This window comes from Micropterus salmoides, unplaced genomic scaffold, assembly GCF_014851395.1.
Source record: "Micropterus salmoides isolate LMB-PRFRI ecotype aquatic unplaced genomic scaffold, ASM1485139v1 Ms_hic_scaffold_12, whole genome shotgun sequence".
Lineage (NCBI taxonomy): Eukaryota > Metazoa > Chordata > Actinopteri > Centrarchiformes > Centrarchidae > Micropterus > Micropterus salmoides.
This window is the reverse complement of record NW_024040263.1, coordinates 24,923,287-24,948,035: the sequence shown is the minus strand read 5'-3', so window position 1 is coordinate 24,948,035 and position 24,749 is coordinate 24,923,287. Positions and strand designations below refer to the sequence as shown.

The 24,749-nt window shown below is 41.6% G+C and overlaps 1 protein-coding gene across 2 annotated transcripts in view; it reads left to right on the top strand.

The window, feature by feature from the left end:
- nt5c2b (5'-nucleotidase, cytosolic IIb) overlaps positions 1-24,367 on the top strand; it is a 33,063-nt gene extending 8,696 nt beyond the window's left edge. The window contains exons 4-18 of one of the 2 annotated variants that reach the window (XM_038714198.1): positions 11,598-11,715; positions 14,684-14,779; positions 14,947-15,038; positions 15,224-15,281; positions 15,888-15,981; positions 16,978-17,031; positions 17,253-17,336; positions 17,519-17,560; positions 17,690-17,797; positions 18,023-18,089; positions 18,193-18,363; positions 18,657-18,708; positions 19,007-19,067; positions 19,435-19,611; positions 20,765-24,367. In XM_038714198.1, the coding sequence (XP_038570126.1) occupies positions 11,598-11,715; positions 14,684-14,779; positions 14,947-15,038; positions 15,224-15,281; positions 15,888-15,981; positions 16,978-17,031; positions 17,253-17,336; positions 17,519-17,560; positions 17,690-17,797; positions 18,023-18,089; positions 18,193-18,363; positions 18,657-18,708; positions 19,007-19,067; positions 19,435-19,611; positions 20,765-21,031 (1,541 nt within the window). In that variant the 3' untranslated portion in view covers positions 21,032-24,367. Of the gene's footprint in view, positions 1-11,597; positions 11,716-14,683; positions 14,780-14,946; positions 15,039-15,223; positions 15,282-15,724; positions 15,982-16,977; positions 17,032-17,252; positions 17,337-17,518; positions 17,561-17,689; positions 17,798-18,022; positions 18,090-18,192; positions 18,364-18,656; positions 18,709-19,006; positions 19,068-19,434; positions 19,612-20,764 lie in introns of those variants that run through there. The other variant, XM_038714199.1, reaches the window with a different exon arrangement.
- Positions 24,368-24,749: the final 382 nt, after the last annotated feature.

Below are 24,749 nucleotides of genomic sequence, written 5' to 3'. Positions count from 1 at the left end.
ATGTTGCTATAAACTAAATGAAAAATGGTACAGATATTTATAATAGTGTTAATGGTAACCATCGTAATGTTAATGATTATAATAACAATAAGACTAGCAACAATAGTCGTTGCAGTAGAGGGTGTCGAGCAGGAACACGGGGGCAGCAGGCGACCCGCAGCCACAGATCCAGACTCCACAGCTCCAGAGCCAGAAAACCTGCAGGAAGTGATAGGAGGAGAGAGGAGAGGGACGAGAAAGCACAAGACTACCAGAAAGGGGAGAAGTTGTGTTAGTAACATGCAATAATGGGATAAGGTTGCATACAGAGGGAGAGAAAGTAGAGGAGAGAGGAGCTCAGTGCATCATGGGAAATCCCCCGGCAGTCTAGGCCTATAGCAGCATAACTAAGGGATGGTTCAGGACTACCTGAGCCAGCCCTAACTATAAGCTTTATCAAAGAGGAAAGTCTTAAGCCTACTCTTAAATGTGGAGATGGTGTCTGCCTCCTGAACCCAAACTGGAACCTGGTTCCACAGGAGAGGAGCTTGATAGCTGAACGCTCTGGCTCCTAGTCTACTTTTGGAGACTCTAGGAACCACAAGTAACCCTGCATTCTGGGAGCGCAGTGCTCTGGTGGGGTAGTAAGGTACTATGAGCTCTTTAAGATAAGATGGTGCCTGACCATTAAGAGCTTTGTAGGTAAGAAGAATGATTTTAAATTCTATTCTGGATTTTACTGGAAGCCAATGCAAAGAAGCTAAAACAGGAGAAATGTGATCTCTTTTCCTGGTTCCTGTCAGAACACGTGCTGCAGCATTCTGGATCAGCTGAAGAGTCTTAATGGACTTTTTCGAGCAGCCTGATATAAGGAATTGCAGTAATCCAGCCTAGAAGTAACAAATGCATGGACTAGTTTTTCTGCATCATTTTTAGACAGGATGTTCCTGATTTTCGCAATATTACGTAGGTGAAAAAAGGCGGTCCTTGAAATTTGCTTAATGTGGGACTTAAACGACATGTCCTGATCAAAGATAACTCCAAGATTCCTCACAGTGGTGCTGGAGGCCAAGGCGATGCCATCCAGGGAAACTATATCTTTAGATAATGCGTCACGGAGGTGCTTAGGCCCCAGAACAATAACTTCAGTTTTATCTGAGTTTAACATAAGAAAATTACAGCTCATCCAGGTTTTAACATCCTGAAGGCACATTTGAAGTTTAGCTAACTGATGAGTTTCATCTGGCTTGATCGATAGATATAACTGAGTATCATCTGCATAACAATGAAAGCTTATGGAATGTTTCCTGATAATATTGCCTAAAGGAAGCATATATAAAGTGAAGAGGATTGGTCCAAGGACAGATCCTTGAGGAACTCCATGAGTAACTTTGGCGTGCATGGAGGACTCATCGTTAACATGTACAAACTGAAATCGATCTGATAAATAGGACTTAAACCAGCTTAGAGCGGTTCCTTTAATGCCAATGAAATATTCCAGTCTCTGCAATAGGATCTGATGGTCAATGGTATCAAATGCAGCACTAAGATCTAATAAAACCAGTACAGAGACAAGTCCTTTGTCTGATGCAATAAGGAGGTCATTAGTAATTTTCACCAGTGCTGTCTCTGTGCTATGATGAGCTCTAAATCCTGACTGAAAATCCTCAAATAAACTATTGCTCTGTAGAAAGTCACACAGCTGTTTAGCAACTGCTTTCTCCAGAACCTTAGAGAGAAATGGAAGGTTAGATATAGGTCTATAGTTTGATAAAACATCCGGATCAAGTTTGGGCTTTTTCAGAAGAGGTTTAATTACAGCTACTTTAAAGTACTGTGGTACATAGCCTGTTGATAAAGATAGATTGATCATATCTAGTATAGAGGTGCTGACTAAGGGTAAAACATCTTTAAGCAGCCTAGTCGGGATGGGGTCTAAGAGGCAGGTTGATGGTTTAGATGAAGAAATTATTGAAGTTAGTTGGTAAAGATTGAGGGAAGCAAAACAGTCTAAACATGTATCTGGTTCTACCGCTGTTTCTAAGGTTCCTGAGTTAAGAGATAAGTCGGTCCAATTGAGGGCAGATCTTGGTGAATTTTGTCTCTAATAGCTAGAATTTTATCATTAAAGAAGCTCATGAAATCGTAACTACTGAGAGCTATGGGAATACTTGGCTCAATAGAGCTGTGACTCTCTGTCAGCCTGGCTACAGTGCTGAAAAGAAACCTGGGGTTGTTCCTATTTTCCTCTATTAATGACGAGTAGTACGCTGCTCTGGCATTACGGAGGGCCTTCCTATAAGTTTTAAGACTATCTTGCCAAATTAAACGAGAATTTTCCACTTTGGTGGAACGCCAATTCCTCTCAAGTTTCCGTGATATTTGCTTTAATTTGCGAGTTTCAGTATTATACCATGGAGCTAACCGTCTTTGTTTTAGTATTTTCTTTTTTAGAGGGGCTACAGAGTCGAGTGTCATTCGCAGCGAGCCAGCAGCACTATCAACAAGATGATCGATTTGGGAGGGACTGAAATTAGCATAGGAGTCCTCCGTTACTTTGTGACTAGATAATGTATTTAGAGCTGATGGAATCGCATCCTTAAATTTAGCTATAGCACTATCAGACAGACATCTTGTATAGAAATTTTTGCCCAATGGCGAGTAGTTCAGCAATACAAACTCAAAAGTTATCAAACAGTGGTCGGATAAAGAGGGATTCTGTGGGAACACCACTAAATGTTCAATTTCAATACCATACACCAAAACAAGGTCAAGGGTGTGGTTAAAACAGTGAGTCGGTTCATGAACACTCTGAGAGAAGCCGATGGAATCTAACAAGAGATAAACGCAGTACTGAAGCTGTCATTCTCAACATCTACATGAATATTAAAATCCCCTACAATAATAACTTTGTCCGTTTTAAGGACTAAAGTTGACAAAAACTCTGCAAATTCAGATAAGAATTCAGAGTACGGGCCAGGTGCTCGGTACACTATAACAAAAAGAATTGGTTGCAGTGATTTCCAACTTGGGTGCGAAAGACTAAGAACAAGACTTTCAAATGAGTTATAGTTTAGTTTAGGTTTAGAGCTGATTAATAGGCTAGAGTCGAAGATAGCTGCAACTCCACCTCCTCGGCCTGTGCCTCGAGGAATGTGAGTATTAATATGACTGGGAGGGGTGGATTCATTTAGGCTAACATATTCTCCATCACCCAGCCAGGTTTCAGTAAGACCAAATAAATCAATATCATAATCTGATATTAGTTCATTTACTAGTACACCTTTAGAAGAGAGAGATCTGATGTTTAAGAGTCCACATTTAACTCTCCTATTTGTTTGCACTATTGCTCTTGTGGTTTTAATTTTTATAAGGTTTTTATGCACAGCTCCTCTTCTGTTTACCTTTTTAAATAATTTCGATGGGGGGGCAGACACCGTCACTATAGGGTTTTCACTAAGTAACTCCTGAAATGGAGGAGCAGAGAAGTGTGTTAGACTGCGACTCTGCGTAGGGTTTTGGGTGGGTAACTGCTGAAAAAGAAGGGCAGAGAAGTGTGTTAAACTGCGACTCTGCCTCCTGGTCTCAACTCTGGGTTGTCATGGATTTGGTCCACTAATAAACTTGGCCAGATTTCTAGAAATGAGAGCTGCTCCTTCCCAAGTGGGATGGATGCCGTCTCTCCGGATCAGACCAGGTCTTCCCCAGAAAGTCTGCCAATGATCAACAAAGCCCACATCGTTTGCTGGACACCACCTCGACAACCAGCGGCGGAATGACGACATGCGGCTATACATGTCATCACTGGTCAGATTTGGTAGGGGTCCAGAGAAAACTACGGTGTCCGACATTGTTTTTGCATATGTACACACCGACTCAACATTAATCTTAGTGACCTCTGATTGGCGTAACCGGGAGTCATTACCGCCGACGTGAATAACAATCTTACTGTATTTACGTTTATCCTTAGCCAGCAGTTTCAAATAAGACTCAATGTCGCCCGCTCTGGCCCCAGGGATGCACTTAACTATGGCCGCTGGCTTCGCTAAATTCACGTTTCTCAAAATGGAGCTGCCAATGATCAGAGTTGGTTTCTCAGCGGGTGTGTCGCTGAGTGGGGAAAATCTGTTAGAAACGTGAACAGGTTGATGATGCCCCGTGGACTTTGAATGCTTACTATTCCTCCTTCGGACAGTCACCCAGCCCCCCTTTCCTGGCTGCACAGGAGATGCCGGAGGACGGCTACCAGAGGCTAACTCAGGCCGTTCCGCACCGACTACCGGGGACTGGCTAGCTACAGTAGCTAAAGACTGATCTACCAAGGTGCGGAGCCGGACTTCTAACTCACTGAGCCTCGCCTCCATGTCTATAAATAAACTACACTTATTACATGTACCATTACCGCTAAAGGAGGCAGAGGAGTAACTAAACATCTGACACACCGAGCAGGAGAAAGTAGGAGAGAGAGAGGGAGAAGGAGAAGCCATCGCTAGCTGCTAAGCTAAAGTCGCTAACGGCTAAGCTAAATTACTGTAGCGTCAGTTACCAAAACTTTAGAACAACTATGAGATTGAACAGCAGTCACTAAAAGATGGAAAGAACTGTGAGTGCTTAGGCAAAATTACTGTAAAGAATAAGTGTTTAGCGAACAGTTGGCCGCTGTAATCAAACAAATGTAACTGTTATTTAGCGAGAGCAGCACAACACGGTACCAACACACAAGCACCGGAAACGGAAATGAGTCGACACGCTTACCGCAATACGTCAGCACGTCTCCCAAAACAACAATTCATGACTAAATAAGCAAAAATAAAGTGAAAGTTCAAGGGGAAAAATGCATCAGTATTAGTTAATCTGGATTTTGATTCAAATACTGTATTTGTAAACTGTGGTTGGTGCACAGAGGTACATGACGGCACATTTTATTCAGTTGAGCTCCACCTTGTTCAAATCAGTAAGACACAAACAGCATAGTCCGAATTCTCTCAATTCAAGTTATCTGTTAAAACTTTGACAGAATTTTGTGTAATTGTGGGACTCCAAGGCTCATATTAAGAAGCTGATTGAGAAAATATGTTTTCAGTTTTATACAGTATATCTCTGTGTCTTACATCATTTTGGGCAATGTGATGATGTATCATCACACTAATTTGTTGGATTTACATTAACAACAACATTCCTGTGTATTTATTGTTTCTCAATAGATTTATCAGATAATTCACTATAACCACACATACCGATGTCGCTTATTACAATAGAGGATTTTCTCTATACTGCCCACTCCTGTTGCAGTGTTGTATGCAGTTTCACAACTTTTGTAATTTTTCACATGGCCGTGATTGCATTATATAGCAACACAAAAGAAAAAGAAATCTAACCAGTGATGTTATTAAACATTGACATTTTGAGCAATAAGTTTATTCGACACCTTATCAAGTTTAAGAGGTGTGTATGAAGGTAAACAGAACATGGCCCAGGATGCTGATAGTGTACTCCTGTTGTTTCATGGTGCTATGATGCATCTTAAGTCATCACCCACCATATAAAGATCAAAGATTGGGCTTCTCCAAAGTCCCTAGTGCTGAAACCTGTACAACAACAAGTGCATGCATACATGTCACATGGTAAAATTTTGAAAGGCTCTGTGTTATGGGGTTGTGTGGTGTGGGGACAGAGAGGACCCAAATGCAATGTTCGGAGGGAAGGAGGTTTATTGAGGGAGAAAGGGGTAGAGGGACTAGAGTGGAGGAAGATGTAGATGTCAGGGAAGCACAGGCACGGGGAACCAAGGAGACGGGGCCAGGGAGCCGGGGAACACTGGGGCTGAGGAAGCGAGGATAGGTGGGAGAACAGGGAGGACGCCGTGAGGGAAGTCTGAGGAGGAGAGGGCCGGTGGATGAGCCCAGCCGACTGAACGGAGGACGAGGGTGAGTGAACCTGGGAGGGAAACAGACAGAGAGACAGGGTTAGGGATGACGGCGACAAGGCACAGGGAAAATGTGAGGAAACATGAAAGCCTGAACACGGAGGTGGCACCGGGTACGGAGCAACAACGATCAAGCAAGGATGGTGTGGAGAACCGGGGTTGAAATACAGGAAGCCATGAGGTGATTACTGGCAGGTGTGGCAGGCTGACGAGGTGGCTGATGAGATGCAGGTGCAAGGAGTTGGCTGGGCTCAGGAGCAGAGGGAGAGAGAGAGCACACAGGGGAGAAAACACAGGGAGGCAGGCAGGGAACAGAAAACCAAGAAAAAAGCGGAATAACTGATAAAAAGGAGAAAAAACCAGGACACTCACCGTCAGCCACCACAACACTCTGTGAACTAAATCAACATTGAATGAGACAACATTGCCTCATCTGTTCTTTGTGCTCTAAAAGGGAGCACATGATGGCCTGCAGAAAATATTGCTCAAACACACAATTAGGCCCAGATTGTACAGAGAGATACACACAGTTTTGTCCTAGTTTTCCAACAGACTTTTGGCTGAAGTGTAGGGCCCCAGGGCTGTGCTTAAGTTTTTTTCCACAATATGCTTGATAGTGCCATAAATCTGTGACAAGGCCTACATCTGAATATTAGTGGCTACAGATAAATTAAGACTAATATCTAAGATAGATTGCAATGTGACATGGTTCAGATAAAATTTCAACACTTTATATGATTTGGATTTAGTGGTCTATTAGTAGAAGAGTGCAGGTTGTTTACCTTGTGTGTGAGGGGTGTACATTACAGGCCTGAAGTCATCAGAGGCCTGTTCCAGAATGCAGGTTTAAGATGTCCAGCTTGTTTAACTTGATGTCCAGCTTGTTTAACTTGCAGGAGATTTTTGCGTACACCTTATCATTGTGGGTCGTCGTTTCCAATTCCGATGGATTTCGTCCAACAACAAAACAAACTCTACATGCGATCAGTTTGTCGTTTCAGAATTTTTAAAATGGTGCCTGAAATAAAATGCTCCCGAGTACTCGACCAATCAGAAATGTTCTGTGCTGCAAGCCCCAAAGTTGTTGTTATTTTAAGTATACCCCCTAAACATTTTTGGGGGGAAACTTAATTTAGACCCTGGCCCCTTGGGTGGAAATGCACTCCAAAGGTTCCTAGTCCTTGGGGAAAGTTCCTGTGGTGCAAACACTGCTAAACTCTGACTCTATCCCTGAACTCTGAGTTGACTAACCCTGAGATGGGAAACTGAAGAGTTTTCGGTACTAGTTCCAGAACAGATGATCTGAGTTAGTTCAATCATCTCGAGTATGTTCACTCTGAGTTAAGCCAGGTTAAGCACGAGCATGAGGAATGGGTAAATAAAGCGCAGAACCTCCATTAGCCTCCATGTAAATCCAGTGGTGCTAGAAATATGAATGTATGCCATGTGGACCATGACATTTAAAAAACGGAAGTGGAGAAAGTAGTCAGTAATTTCCTAATGGATGCCGTAACCTGGTGGGGACAAAATGCAGGTGGCTGCAAGTGAAGATGAAAATATGGATCAAACAGCGAAGACATAGTTTACTTATTTATTTTATGATTGAAAAGTCACATTCTGACCCACTAATAATGAATTTGCAGTTGAAAAGGTGTCTAGTTTCAAACTGACTGTACATTTTAGATGTCTATTTTACGTGTGTAAATATTTCAACATAGTCACTCAAATGCTTTCAAAACATGTTAAGACTAAATTCAGCCTATATTCAAAAAACTCACTTTTGAAATGCATTTTATCAAGTTTTACAATCTTAAAGTTGTTTCAGCTGCACCACAGTCATCCTCACTCAGAAATATTCACATAATCTCCAACATGATATGCCTTCTTGGAGTCTCTGGGTTGCATCCTGGAAAGGATTCCAGATATGGACTCTAGTTCTACTTGGAGACTTCAAAGCGTACATAGGCAACAATGGAGAAACCTGGTGGGGGGTGATTGGGAAGAACGGCCTGCTTAATCTAAATGGAAGTGGTGTTTTGTTATTGGACTTCTGTGCTAGTCATGGATTAACCATAACAAACACCATATTCAAGCATAGGGTGAGTCATTAGTGTACTTTAGTACCAGAGTATCTTAGGTCTTGGAGTGGAACCTTCAGCACGCACTTGGGCGGTTTGCAGCTGAGTGTGAAGTGGCTGGGATAAGAGTCAGCATCTTCAAGTCCCAGTGGATTGAGTTTCTGCCCCAAGGGAAAGGAGTTTAAGTATCACTGAATTTATGGTAAAATGGAGCATGAGATTGACAGGAGGATTGGTGTGGCCTCAGTAGTAATGCACGTGTTGTACCGGACTGTTGTTGTGAAGAGGGAGCTGAGCCAGAAGGCAAAGCTTTTTGATTTACCAATTGATCAACATTCCAACCATGACCTATGGTCATAAACTGTGAGTGATGACCGAAAGAACGAGATTGCCGATACAAGCAAGTGAAAATACCTTTTTCTGTAGGGTGACTGGGCTCAGCCTTTTAGTTAGCAGGAGTTCGGAGTAGGGCCGCTGTTCCTTCTCGTCAAAAGGTGATGTTTTCCCAGGCATGTCCAACTAGGAGGAGGCTGGGCTGGATCCAGAATTGGCTGGATCAGGGATTATATTTGTCATCTGGCCTGGGAACGCCTCGGGGTCCCCTAGGAAGAGCTGGAAAATGTTGCTGGGGAAAGGGACATCTGGAATACTTTGCTTAGCCTTCTGCCGCCTGACCCAATCTCGGACAATCTGAATAAAATGGATGGAAGAGGAAATAAAATGGTGTGTCAGATAGCTCCTTCAGGCCTAGCAGGTGGGGAGGAGTCAGAGAGAAAGTCGGAGTTTGTTGAAGGAAACTCTGGCGAGCTACCCCACACATCAGCAATAGGAGCAGCTCATGTATAATTAACTGTCAACAATCTCATCAGAAATACAAAGTAACAGAACCCTGAACCTAAGGGCTGCTCCTCGCCTCAGCTCTAAGGAGTGTGTGTGTGTGTGTGTGTGTGTGTGTACATACACATGCATAGTGACAGTGTTAGAAATGTGAGAAGGGGTTTACAGCATGGAACTACTGCTCATGCCTTCGAACATGTGAAATAGTGGGGACGTCTAGAATTACTTTTGAAAAGGATACAATGTAGGTCATGGGTTTCATGTGTCCGTGTGGAGTTGTTCAAGGTTTTCGGAAGTAAATGGTTTTAGTGTCATTAAAACGTCAAAACAACAACCAAAAACAGCTAAAGACAAAGATTGTGGTCAGTGTTGGATTCTGCAGTGTTTTTCCAAGCCTGTCAAAGTTTTCGTTGTCACATTTGATTTCCTGTATTTGTGTTTATCACTTATCTGAACCAGTCCTTTGTAAGTAATGTCGATAAAATCTGATCAAACCATACCCACAGACTCCTGATAAAGCGTATTTGCAAGTTTTTAAACTCCTTAATCAATAATGTAATAGAAGAGTATTAAATGTTTGAAACCGAGATAGCAGGGGTTCTAAAGTCATGTTAAGAATACATTTTTATTTAGTTTTTATTAAGTTCTTAAGCAACACTGTAACAAAGTTTTTTTTCCCAAACTTTATTTTGTGGGTTGCACATTTAGTCATATTTATCAATATTTATTATTATATATTTTTTTTATAGGTATTTAAAAAAAATGTTGTGTAATAATTGTGTAGCAAAAAACCCTCCTGATCCTAAATGATTAGCCTTACTCACTTTTATATTGAGACGGGATTTTATATATCCTAGAGTAAGTTGTGAGAGTGTAATACACCAGTGTCCCAAGGTCAACATGTGAAAAGAGCTGCCCAGTGAGCTAAAGAAAGAGAGTGATGATACTAAAGGTGACAGAGGGTGAAAAATGAGCGAGGAGGCGGAGGAAAGGCAGTTTAGTTGGTGTACGCTACTGCTCTGGGCAGAGGGCCCAAACCCTCAGTTTGCTGGGAGACACAGCGGGGGGCGGGGGTGGGGGTGAACTGCAAGAGGTTACGTGATTATAATGCAGAAACAGGCTTACAGAGTAGGAGTGTCAACAAACGGACCAAGCTTTACTGAAGATTTTCCTGTAACTCAGTGCATACTCATTATGCTCCTGTAACCCAGCATTAGACACAAGTGCACACATTTTGCAGAGTAGGACACAGATGTTTTCCTGTGTATCCTGCAGTGCTGTTCCCCCACATTTGTCCTCTTTCTAAGCATCATCAGCCAATATTTCTTCCCCTCCAGTGGCCCTCCACCTCCCCACTGGGAGTGTAGAAAGCATGCAACAACACAAGCGCATTCTCCGTTTTGTATTAATAACATCTGACTTACTCTTTTCCCAGTGTCAGATAGCATTTTAATCCTATGCCAGCCTTTTCTTAGCCTAGCATCAATCAGTGTTTTTATTTTCAGGGCCCACCCCTGGCCTCGGTTTTGGTTTGGCCCCGGGGTAAATATCTGGCTCTGGCGGTGACAGGGTGGGAGCGCGTTGTTCTGGCAGGGCTCATTAGAGTTGCTGCTGAAAGTTGAGTGACTTTTCATTTTCACGCCTGATCCTGTTTCCTTGTGGATTTACGTGCAGAACATCAAGGCCCTTATTAATACCGTGGGGTGGGGGGTACTACTGTAGAGTGAGAACATCCTGTTATCAAAATACTGAGACAACATCACAGGCCCTCAGTGGATGAGGTAGCCTTAAAAAAGTCACATGTATATATTGCGTAACATGAGTGAGCTCCCCAGACAGTGACGTCCCAAAGGTCTTATTTAATATTTCCTCGCTCTTCGACCCTCCCTTGAACCGAAAGTCCTTCTGCTCTGAGGAGCGAGGAGGGATCTCTGAGGAGTCATGAGCGACCCTGTACTGGATATCAATCATTGATTGGACGCTGCAGCTGATCTGATACATCACAACATCACTGGAGTTTCATACCGGAGTTTCTCCCAGTAGAAATGATTCCTGTGCCTCTGAGCAGGACAGTACACAGTATAAATCCAGAACGCAGGTTGTTATTTATGTGCAGGTGTTGAAGGTGTTTGTTAAACATGTACAGAGAGAAAACACTGCTCCTCCGGCAGTTATAACTGTGAGCCTTTATTAGTATTGGAGTGCACAAACTCCATAAAAAGTCTGCTGTTAAAGCCGACTGACCACTGATCCAGCTGTGATCAGCTGCCACTGTCATCAGAAACGGACTTATTTTATGTGACGTTTATTACAAAGGGACGTCTCATTTCTCTCCAAGAATGTTTCCTTAGTTCTTCTTTCCTCACATGGTTTCCTTGATTACATGTTCTACGAGCTCTCCTGGCAACCTTTTTCAAGTTTTAACTGTCTGGACCAAATCTGGACATATGTTGCCATTATTTGATTTGTTTTATTATTTCTGTATTGTTTTATCTCTCTCTCTCTTGCTCTCTCTTGATTTGTTGAACCATCCACTCATGCTGTGTAGAAGCTAGATAATGAACAAACACTAACATACCAAGCTTATCAAGCTGTAACAGTGATTAAAGCAACTGAAGACATAGCATTGCACAATCGTCAACATTGCACAAAATGTCGACACCAAAATCTGTGGCTTCAACAGGAGATTGGACACCAAACTGTACAAACTGTATATTGTGCTCTTTTGTTGGGGGGAAATGTGGTAACCTGTCTGTACGTGTGTGTTTAATTTCTAGTGTACAAGTCACCGGAGTACGAGTCACTAGGTTTTGAACTCACAGTGGAGCGGCTGGTTTCCATCGGCTACCCCCAGGAGCTGCTCAGCTTCGTCTATGACCCGTCCTTTCCCACCAGGTCAGACCAGTCGCACCCCACCACGCAGATATCATGATGATGACGATGGCCATCAGGTCAATGGCAAACTGCTGCTTCTATTACCTCTTATAATTGTAGCCCTTCAACCTAAACTCAGTGGAAATACAGTATCTCACAAAAGTGAGTACACCCCTCACATATATGTAAATATTTGATTATATCTTTTCATGTGACAAAACTGAAGAAATGACACTTTGCTACAATGTAAAGTAGTGAGTGTTCAACTTGTATAACAGTTAGGGCTGAACGAAATCGTTTTCAAATCAAAATTGCTATTTGAATGAACGCGATTAGCTAATTGTGAAGACTGCGATTAAAATGTAGGTTAATTATACAGCGCATCTGACCCGTTTTAAACAGTCGTGCAGTTACAGATTCACTCCGTTGTCATCCTTGTGTGACAGAATTTCTAACCAATCACAAGCACCATACGCCTCCTGTTAGAGTCCTACTCACCAATCAGAATGGGCACACAGTGTGTACATTTTACAACAACAAACGAAACCAGAGGAAAACGTGGGATATTGGCGTCAGACGAACAGACACAGGGAGCGGCTGTGCCATGACTTTGTCCTTTGTCAACTCACATTGAAGTGTTTCAGCAGCGGAGTGTTTAGCCTGCCCTACGTTGTTGACGTGCTGTTAATTTGTCATTTTGTGTGCTTCAACTATGGATAACAGCTCTCTGTGAACTGGTTTTGTGCTGGTCTCCGCAGGCTACATATTGCACATGGAATATTTCAGAATAAGAGCGTTTTTTCTGCCTGAATTTGCTGACTTGTTCAGATTTTGTTAATTTGTTCAGCTGTCCTTGATGGTTGTGCTTCTATCATGATTAGTAGGCTACGTTGTTAAATAGTTTGTTTTTTGTCTATTTTAATGTTACTGTTAATTGTTGATATACAATCGGGAGTCAGCACAGGTGTCTTTTATTTTGAAAATCGACCAGATTCTCTATGCCGTCTGACTTCCTGTCCGGTTCATCTGCTCTGTTCTGCTTGACGCAGCTTCCATCAAAAATAGATTGGCAGGGAATTTTGAAATATATCTGAACTTTTTCTTCTTCCAAAATAATTGCAAATCGAATCATAATTGCAATATCTGGCAGAAAAATTGCAATTGTTTTCCCCCTAATAACTGTGTAAATTTGCTGTCCCCTCAAAATAACACATCACACATCCATTAATGTCTAAACCGCCGGTTAGACTTTAAGTGAAAATGTCCTAATTGGGTCCAAAGTGTCAAAAGTTTGTGGCCACCATTATTTTCCATCACTGTCTTAACCCTCATGGGCATGGAGTTCACCAGAGCTTCACAGGTTGCCACTGGAGTCCTCTTCCACTCCTCCATGACGACATCACGGAGCTGGTGGATGTTAGAGACCTTGCGCTCCTCCCCCTTTCGTTTGAGGATGCCTCACAGATGCTCAGTAGGGTTTATGTCTGGAGACATACTTGGCCAGTCCATCACCTTTACCCTCAGCTTCTTTTGCAAGGCAGTGGTCGTCTTGGAGGTATATTTAGGTTCGTTAACATGTTGGAATACTGCCCTGCGGCCCAGTCTCCGAAGGGAGGGGATCATGCTCTGCATCAGTATGTCACAGTACATGTTGGCATTCACGGAACTGTAGCTCCCCAGTGCCGGCAGCAATCATGCAGCCCCAGACCATGACACTCCTAACATCATCCTTGACTGTAGGCGAGGCACACTTGTCTTTGTACTCCTCACCTGGTTGCCGCCACACACGCTTGACACCATCTGAACCAAACTATTCCCAGATTCTGCTCTGGACCTGCTCTGGACCTGCTCTGATTGGACTCTCTCACTCTGGACCCCCAGCTCTGTACAGCAGGGTTCCGGGTTCGGCACGCATCTATTTTCACTCTGCCTCGCTCTTCCGCTGCTCAATATCCGATCCTTTTAACCTGCAATAAATATTTCTCCCTTTCTTAGTCATGCACTTGGGTCATGGGTCACCATAACAAACTTTAAAACAAAGATTTGGTAATAATCACTCAGTTAGCCTAGCTATGAGAATAAATAAACGGAGCACTCTCTCTCTTTCTCTCTCTGTAACACATGCAAGGCAAGGCAAGTTTATTTGTAGCACATTTCAACAACAAGGTAATTCAAAGTGCTTTACATAAAAGCAACAGGGAAATATAAAAAAGTTTAAAAGCAACATAGGGAAATTGAAGAAAATACACATTAAAATATAATAAAAGTTACAGTGCAGTGTACAATCAGGGTTAAAAGAGTTAAATGGAAAATAAAAACAGGCTGAGGGGTTGAGCAAATAATTGAGTTACAATTATTTTGAAAAGAGAATAAAGAAGAAGTAAACTTAATCTACTCTCTCTAGCTAGTCTGTACTCGGGTCCATAGCAATCTTTGGGTCCACTGAAATTCCAAAAACCCTCGGACACTACAGAGAAACCAGGACATGTCTGTCCGCAGGCCACTTTGATCCCGTTATACTCTGGTCCCATTTGCGTTTACAGGTGGACAGAGGTTCCTGTAAATCACTTAGGCATGAGACCACTTCCTTCACTCTGTTAAATCTCACTCTCATTATCTTTTCACTCAATTACCTACTCATTTCTCACCGTGTAAATATTTAATTAAAAGCAATGGTAAAAAGCTAAAAACAAAGAAAAAGAAAACAGGACAGTAAACAGTTACAGTGCAGTGAAGTCTACTAGTTAAAGGCAGTGGTAAAAAGAAAAATCTTAAATATGCACACAGACTTGCGCACCCATGCCGCCGTTATCTCTCCCCCAAGCTTTGATTATTCGCTCTTAATTACTATCGAAGCATTGAAGCTCAAAAAATGACATCGGGCCAGCTCTAGAAATATAGCAGATGCCAGATGTTGTGATCAAGAGATACATTGGTAAAGTATCTGTATTGTAGACTTGTATCATCATTTATTTCCTCCTACTTTCAGGGGCCTCGTGTTTGATACCATGTATGGAAACCTGTTAAAGGTTGACGCCTATGGTAATATCCTGGTCTGTGTCCATGGATTCAATTTCCTCCGAGGGTGAGTGTTTCCAGCGTTCACCCCCTTTCGGTGCATGGATCTTTGAAAATGCTTGGAAATTATACTGTATGTCAAATTAATTTTTTTTTTCTGACATTTTCTATATATGTGTGAGCACAAGAAAGAAGAAATATGAACATTTAATCTTGTGTTTTCTCTTTTCCCAGCCCTGAGATCCGTGAACGGTACCCAAACAAGTTTATCCAGAGAGATGATACAGAGCGTTTTTATATCCTTAACACACTCTTCAACCTGCCAGGTAAGGTCTCTGAACACTGAGGAGAATACCGTGGGACTGTTGAAGAGGGGAAATTAAATGAGCGAGCAAGATCTCTGAACGCTGAATATAACTTTATGGGAGGTTTGAGCTGAAACCTTTCCCTGCGTTTGATCAAGCTGCTTCATTGCTGACGACTTCTCCCTGTTCCTCTCTTTTCTTCACAGAGACCTACCTCTTTGCTTGCCTAGTGGATTTCTTCTCCAACTGTGACAGATACACAAGGTAAGGAGCTGTTAGTTACACTACCTGCTATGCATCAAGTTCCTGGGCACCGCATTGTGACACAAAGACAGTTGCAAGCCAAACTGGGTCAAGAGCAAGCCCTACAGCATGGGAGGGTCCAGGTGTCTCGACTGCTAATCTAAGCTAATTGTTTAAAAATGGAAATCAAATGGCAGTTCAGTGAAAGAACCCTTCTTTTTTTCTTCAACAGTGATTTATTAATCTATTCTACTAATTGTAGAAAAGCATGCATTCGTATCAGAATGAGATAGGAATGAGAAATGTTCTCACTAACTATTTATAGAGAATGAAATGATATAACAATAAGATACTCTTTTAAATGTTGCTGTAAGGAGATACAATGGCCTGTAAATTTGTTGAGAATGTAATCTGGAATGGTTGCATGTCCTTTGTCCTCTGAAACCTGGTTGTTGGTCTTTTAGGGGGAGAATGCTTTCCTGTTTGGCTGGGGACCCCTCCAACAAGGGAAGGCTATCCCATTTAAAAGCAAACAAAAAAACAAATGTCATGTTTTTGAAAACCTTCTGTAAAGATGTGGCCTGTCCGACGGCTGTGTATGTGTTTGTCTCTGCTCCTCTCCCCCAGCTGTGAAACTGGCTTCAAAAATGGCGACCTCTTCATGTCCTATAAAAGCATGTTCCAGGACATCCGTGATGCTGTCGACTGGGTACACTTCAAAGTAAGAGAACTTTCTATGGCGGTGATTTTAACCTTTCAGTTATTAAACTGCCCCTGTGTGCTTCACATTCATGTCTGTGTGCTACTTAGAGTAACCACAGTGTGTAATGCTCCTGTCTGGAGTTCTAGTTGTTCAGTCTGCGCCAGAGTTTAATTAAAAACCTTCACATGAGCATGAACTAATTTAACTTAATGGGGAAATGCACCAGAATTAGATTAATCCAAGCCCCAACAGGTCAGGTGTGAAAGCACGCTATGATTTATCTATCGGGTCCATGCATCACGACATTATATTTGGGAGAAGTTCAGCCATTATTGAGACAACTTGTCAAGGGGAAAGCAAACTGGATGGTGGCAATAGATCAAATGCCAGGGAGTCATTTGAATCATAAATAGTCACCTTCTGGGGCTATCCAAGATACTCTACACAGCATTACAAAAAAATATAGCCATCTAAAACATCTGTGGTGGACACACAGTAAGTTGTTGTTGTCAGGCCCATAGAATCAAAGAGCAGGGGTATCAGGATGTCCTGGTGATCGGGATTCATACAGTGTACCATAGGTGAGTCGTTTGATTCTGTACAGGGACCTTTGTTGCAATGCAGGATATTTTATTCTACATGTACTGGAGATGCAAATGCATTCATGTAAATACATTTTCTGTTATATTGCAATTATTTTGGTACCTTCACCTTCAGATCTCCATTGTGTTGGCATTTTTTTGCAAGTTGTCGTGGTTTTTATTTATTTATTTTTAGCTCACCAATAATCTTGCTTCGATATTACTGCTGCGCTCTCCACTTACACATCCTGTTCAACCCACAGCTGAACACTACAAGCCCTCACGTGTTGCTGCGTGGGTTGTCACTGAACTGTTACTGAATTAAATGACTGGTATTGATGAACTTAAGAAGGTGATATTTGTGCCGACTGTGTAATTCATTTAAATCTAGACTTTCAGTGTTTAGTCTGACTCCCGTGTCTCACATGTGCAGGGTACTCTGAAGGAGAAGACCGTTGAGAACTTGGAGAAGTATGTAGTGAAAGATGTAAGTAATTTGTATTCATCAAGGATGCTTCAAGTGTACTGTGAATACACACACACACACACACACACACACACACACACACACACACACACACACACACACACACACACACACACACAGTGTCCCACATTTTTTGTTTTACTGTGTGAAGAGGCTGGTTTATAAAGATGCTTAGAGATTCAGTCTTCTCCCTTTTCTTTCTTCTTCTCTGTTCCCACCAGGGAAAGCTGCCTCTTCTTCTCAGCCGAATGAATGAAGTCGCCAAGGTTTTCTTGGCCACCAACAGTGACTACAAATACACTGATGTGAGTGAAGGCATACCGTCATGGTCGAAGCTTCAGTTCTTGGAGGAACACAGTAATAAGGGCATTTAAAAAAATTGCAGCCAATGATTTCTTTGAATTTCTTCCGATCTGCAGCACTAACCAGCTGTATTAATTCCGATGCGTTTGATTTGACTGCCAGTCTGTGTGTTCTCTTCTCACAGAAAATCATGAACTACCTGTTTGACTTCCCCCATGGCCCAAAGGTAAAATATAGCCTTTTCTTTTCCTTCTCTTTAATCTCTCTTTGAAATGTGAGCAGTATGCAGGTAAAGGTGAAAAAAATGCTTTAGCCTATGTTCCTATGTCTATGCGTGTGTTTGTATCCACCACAGCCTGGTACCTCTCACCGGCCCTGGCAGTCCTACTTTGATCTGATCCTGGTGGATGCCAGGAAGCCCCTGTTCTTCGGAGAGGGTACGGTGCTCAGACAAGTCGACACGGTGAGCAGACTCAGAACACACAGCTAAAATGGCAAAACTCTCTTGGCTCAAAAACATGCATGACTCATTTTGGTTTGTTTGTGTTTGCCAGGACAATGAAAAGAGTATGGGTAAAAAGTAATTGTGTACAGCATAACCGGCCGAACAAGTGGAGAAAATGTAGCCGTTTACAGACAGTATATATGTTCTGACTTAATGACTTCTGGTATGTTTTCCTCATTTCAGAAAACCGGGCGTTTAAAAATAGGAACCTACACGGGACCTCTGCAGCATGGTATAGTCTACTCTGGAGGTAAGGCTCTATTTTTCTTCAGTTGTTCCTTTTTTCACCTTGTGTTTAGTTGTCTGTAGTTGTGGTTGTTCAGAGATTTTAATGTCACGTCATTCTCCATTAGGTTCCTCGGACATTGTGTGTGACCTGCTGGGGGCCAAGGGGAAGGACATCGTTTACATTGGGGACCATATCTTTGGAGACATCCTCAAGTCCAAGAAACGTCAAGGCTGGAGGACCTTCCTAGTTATACCTGAGCTGGCCCAGGAGCTCCACGTGTGGACCGACAAGAGCTGTGAGTCTGTAGACAAACGGTAGAGAACAGTCTCAACAGGGACCTGACCTAGAACAGCAGCTGCGATGTGTGACCTGCAAGTTTTAGATAAACACATGAGTAGGACATAAGCTAAATGTAATGAAGAGTAACAAAGTTCAAACACTGACTCCAGAGAGTCACATTCTCTCTAACACAGAACTATGAACATTATACTAGCGCTAACTAATGCTGGCTAACACTGCGTATGCACTATAAATCTTTTAACAATGTTGCGAGGAGACTGAGATTCACCCTCTTTTTGTGTTTTCCAGCGTTATTCGAGGAACTGCAGGGCCTGGACATTTTCCTCGCAGAACTTTACAAGTGAGTTATCACCTTTTTAGCGTCGTTTGTCCCCTCCTTCATCATATCCCACCTCCCTCCTCTTGCACCATGGTACTGCTGCTCTTTGCTCTCTCTTTGCTCTTTGCATGCATGTGAGCGTGTGTTTGAGAGAGAACTACGGGGTCAATAGGGTAAAGTCTGAAGGGTCGGCTGTCGCAGGCCACGCTGATAACCGTGTTCACTTGTGTTATTTATAGCCTAGTACAGCCTGCTGTTACATCACTTTTCAGCAGACCGACCCCCCTCTCTCATCGTGTTTCTCCCTGTTCTTCCTCAGACATCTGGACAGCAGCAGTAATGAGAGGCCAGACATCAGCACTCTACAGAGAAGAGTCAAGGTACGGCCATAATCACCTCCAGTACTTTGTCAACAAGAGACCTGCCCACATGCTTTCATCACTGGCTGCCAAAGACGGCCTTGTTATAATTGCCCCTATTTACAGTTTGTTTGATGCAGTGTATGTGTTGGCTATAGTCTAATCATTAACAATAATCCACCTCCTCATTGTTCTCTCAGTGCCTGGTGGGTAATATCTGATTCAGTTGCATCAATGAACAACCAAACCAACGCTCCTGATAAAGATACTATACTTCAGGATAGTAAATCCTTTTAGAAGTGGATAAATATATCTTGTTTTTTGGGCACGATTTTGCAAGCTCACAGTGTCTTCTCTTCTCCTTATGGAAATATTTTTTTTTTTTTAGAAAGTGACACACGACATGGACATGTGCTATGGCATGATGGGCAGCCTTTTCCGCAGTGGCTCCAGACAGACCTTGTTCGCCTCTCAAGTGATGCGCTACGCCGACTTGTACGCAGCCTCATTCATCAACCTGTTGTACTATCCTTTCAGCTACCTCTTCAGAGCTGCACACGTACTGGTGAGTGTAAACCGTAAACCATTTATTTTACTGATATGAAAGTCTTGTCTCCTCGCAACTCATTCTAAAACTTTACAAGACGTTTAGACCTGTAGACATTTCTCTCAGGTCATTGGTCTTTTAACAAATAGAAAGGTCAAGTTTGAAAATGAAAAGAATCTGAGGGTGTGGCAAATGAAGTCTTTATCTGGTACCTGTTCCTTAAAATATCCTGACAAAAGCCCTGTACCGAAAACCTGCCGTTTAAACGGTAACTTTTATATTTTAAAACCATGGACCTTGTGCTACAATGTTTTTCTGTCTATTTGACTAATGGGGACAACAGTAAGCTTGCTGCAGTCAGCAAGACAGGGCTGCGACGCAATCCCTGAGGGCTATTGCCCCCCTTCAAAGTATGTCCACTAAATTGTTTGTTTTATGCTGCTGATAGGCTCAGATTGTTATTAAGTGTCTGAGAACATTATGGTAAGGATCCTACACAGATAGACTCTTTTTTTTTTTCTTTTTTTTTTTTTAAAGCGTAAGCTCCGTTTTGTTTAACCAGAAAAAATCACTGTATTGCTGTCATCAAAGCCACCAGACTCTATTGATAAACACAGTAATTTTACCTTGCAGAACACCATGATTGCTGGTCTACCACTGCCTTGGTCTGTAAGTTAAGTAAAGTCGGACAATAACGCAAACTAACCGAACGAGGCAGCAGTAGACTTGGGAGGTAAAATTACTATTTTTATCAATTGAGTCTTGTGGCTTTGAAGAGAGCGCTATAGCGACTGTTTCTGGTTAACAAAAAGGCTACTCTTTTAAATAATGTATGTATGGATCCTTTCCACAATGTTGTCAGACACTAATAACAATCTGAGCCTGTCGGTGGCAAAAAGAAGCGCTTTAGTGGACGTATTTTGACAGGGTGCAATTGCCTGCAAGGATTACTTTGCAGACCTGTCTCACTGCTGCCGACTGCAGCGCGCTCGCTCAACACTGAACCAATTTGAAAAAATGTTGTCCTATTTAGTCACATAAACACATGAAAATAGTGTCCCGGTGGAAAAACACCAAAGTTAGCTTTTAATTAAAGAGCAGACTCTTCCAGTTAGTTGGCGCTGTGTTGCCAAACTATTTTTCCTCACAGTTTATCCTTCCTCCTCCCCAGATGCCACACGAGTCGACTGTGGAACACACCCACGTGGACATCGACACAGAGTCGCCACTGGCCACGCGCAACCGCACTCACTGCAGCGACTGCAAGGACCTGGAGTGCAAACGCAACCAGCTGACCCGCTCCTTCAGCGAGATCAAACCTCCAAACCTGTTCCCGCAGACTCCCCAGGAGATCACTCACTGCCACGATGAGGATGATGATGAGGAGGAGGAAGAAGAGGAGGAGGAGGAAGAAGAAGAAGAAGAGGAGGAGGAGTAAAAAGCTAGGCAAGGAGAGGAAAGCCACGTTCCTGTTCCTACCTTCTTATGTTTTCCAGTAGAGTCAGGTAGTCACCTCTTTTGAAGTGAGACAGAGAGGAAAAACATCTCATCATCATCATCTGTGTGTGTGTGTGTGTGTGTGTGTATCAATTCTGTATGCACACACACGCTCTCTCACTCTCTCACACACACACACACAAGATTTCTGAGGAAAGTAAAAAATGACCGGTAGTGAGACGGATCATCTGACTGATTGCATGCTTGGTCCTCTAAAACACAACTTTTCCTAACTTCCTTATTTAAAAAAACACTTTATGGTTTTAATTGATTCCTTTATTGTTTTCCAGTCAGACAGACAGAACATCACACACTTGTTATATTTTATAAGCTGATTTTAAGACCTGCTGGTGAATGAAATAGATTTAGTCACATGTAAATCCATTAGACATGGCCAGTAAACTGTAGTTTTAATCCTAACAGACTAGCGTTGCTGACACAGTATGCACATTATAATCACACGAAAAACCCTCTTCAGTTTACGATGTCGAAAAAAAAGATGCACATCCTGTATTGTAACAGATTTTTTTATGCAACATGGGAACAACATTCGGTTTTTCATCTGTTTAGTTTCATTTTGTCTGTTCTCTTGTTCTCTTACTTGTATGTGAGGGTGTGTGTTTCTGTGTGTGAGACTCACTCAGACTGCAGTGTCCTGAGTGATGGTAAGCTAAGAATCCATTGTACTAAAGAGAAGCACAGGAGCGCTGAAGCACAAGCCGGCGTTAAACCAATCAATAACCAGATGCATTTTGTTGTTTGAAGTTTGGTTGAGAGAACATGTTGTGGTACACAAGTGGCTCTGATATTTTGTTTCCAAGCAACAATGAGGACTATGACTGGTTTTTATGCAGACAGATTCTATGGCAACCCTGAACTACAGTCGTGTTTCTGCAAATAGCTCTGAGGTTGAATGGTTTAACGCCACCAGCAGCTTAACATGCAGTATTTTTTCCACTTTTATTAACGAAGATGGAACTTGACGACTGTATTTGACTATTATTTGACTAAGGAAATATGTTGTTTTTTTTTTTTTTTAGAACGTACATTATAAAGTTCATTTCAGTTTAATTTTTCTCCCTGGTTTGGGGGAAACGTGTCGACACAGTGTGGGGTTGAGTGTGTACATTGTATTCTTCTGTTGGGCCTCTGAACACTGTCAAGTTACTATTTCATTATAGTGTCGATCTTTATCTTCACACAGCTAGAACTGTGTTGCTAGTTCAGAGCTGGATGGAGATTTCTGAGTGTAAGCACTTTGCATGTGCTTTGAACTTTACAGGTCAACAAAAGACAAGCCTTTTGAACTTAAAGCCCCTGAAAACTAGACTTCAAATCTTCTTCATAACATTTAAATATTTATGACAAAAAAAACGCATCTTTTTATGAAATTATTTATAAAGACTTTTAACTTAAATCTGCTGTGTGGGTGTGGTTTGATTTATTTGACACTAAGTAGTAAGTTTCCCTCCATACTTTCAGTTAGCGCAAAAAAACCCCCCAATCTGGTTGGAAACGCCAGAAATTTCTAACAAAAGTCAAAATATCAAAGTAGTGCGGCCTTCTTCAAATTAATACATGAAACTTAACATACTAATGCCAAATATTTCCATCATGTTTCCACATAGTTTGAGGTTTGAAAGGCTCTTTTTACTAAGCACGCTCTTCTGCAGTGGTTTAATGCCACTTGACTGGAGAATTAGCACCTCCAGTTTTTTAACCAAGTCTGAATATTTCCAAAATGGTAGTAAATGGAAACGCATGTTAATTTGCATTTTCTTTTGCTTACTTTCTGGAAATATGTTTTTATATATGTTCTAAATTTAGATGGCATATTGGCTAGTGACCAAAAAACCCCACCGACAGTCAGATTTTGAGTCAAATGTTGCTAAATCCTGATTGGTAAAGGGAAGTATGTGACGTCAGCTTTTCCCAACGTAGCCTTGCCCACTTTGATCTAGTGAGAGGAGCACAGAGAAACAAAAACTCATATCTCTCATATGAAATAACAAAACCTTTGTCAGGAAAAACAGTGTTTATGGGAGACCCCATCGTCCATAGTGAGAAGCTGATGGAGACAATACGTTTTCAGGGCCTTTAGCCCACTTATCACTGGCTGTCCATTTGTCCGTTTAACATGTGTTTCTAAATGCATCAGTATTAGTATGCTGAACTCCAAGAGAGCTGCCTGAATTTCAAACATGTTGACTTGACCTTGTTTTTTCTTTCCTTTTTTAACATCAAGTGTATCCTGTATGTTAACTTTCCTCACCTTTTGATATTATATTTAGTTTTGACATGTTGTATCAGTCCTGTAAGTGTTGGATCGGCCTGTTGATTTAGGCCACAAAAGGGAACGAACATGCCGTCTATTTTTTGCATAATTTTTGATTTGGCTTGATGTGGAGAATGTGTTAAACTGCTAATTCATTGGATAAAACCTTGTAGGATATAAAGAAACATATTACAACTCTTTTATTCTTTTTTTTATTTTACAAATTTAATGTTTGTATTCTCAATTTTGATTTTGTTTCTTGAACATAGAATAACTGGATATGCTGCAGGGGGTAGCTGCATTGCTAATAGGAAATAGCTGACTGTCTTTCTTTGCATAATTTGAATATGCATGTGAAAATAACAAGCATATCCGATATGCCAAGGTGGTAATGGTAGCATTGGTTTTACTTCTATGTGGATTGCATCATTTTAAGAAAAGCTTTTTTTACATCCGTCATTGTAGTTTACACAGGGACAAAAAAAAACTGTAAACCTGTATAAAAGAAAACTGACAATGAAGGGAAATGTGAATAGCATGTTCAGTACCCTAACAGAGATGTTCCTTGTAATCAACACCATGGGGTTATTCTTTATTTTTCTAAGCTAGTGTTTTTACATGGTCTTGGTTTACAGAACTGTAAATAGACATTTCCTTTTCTTATAATTTTTTCCAAATATCTTTTTTTTTTTTTTTGTTAACATTTATACAGCACCACAGAAGCCTGTCGCTCAGACTTTGAACTAACTAAAGCCTGACAAACAGGTTACAGTGCTTTAGAAGATTTGTATCCACTGTTGTGATGCCCAAAATGCATCCATATTAACGACAGGTGCCGAAAATGTCACCTTTCATTTTCTAAACTAAACTTTTTTGTTTTTATGCATATCAGTTCATGTTTTCCCAAACAGTGTTTTGTTTGTTTGTTTCCAGACATTATCCTACAGACTGTACATTGAGGTAAATTACATAAAAATGTAGAATAAAGATAGTTTTTCATACTTTTCTTGTTGTTCTGTTGTTTATATTTTATACTATCTACTGTGCGAGGCCAGATTACCAAGCATAGTGGGCAATTAACAGGCACCAGGTTCACCTTGTGGCAGTAAGTTAGCTCATGTGATTGTCATTAATATATTCATTACTAAAACACAATATAAACTTAAGTAGTATGGTACGCTGAAATAAATATTTGCCTAATCAAGAGACCACAAGCACATTGCTACTTTCTAATACACAATGCATGGAAACTGTAAGAAACAGGAGGTCAACAGGGGCCCACGGCTCATTTTAGCCCTGAGGTAGATCTGGCCCTGTGACAGAAAGTGTGTAGAACATCCAAAAAACTTCTACATGTGCCTGATCAAAAGGCAAGAATCAGGCA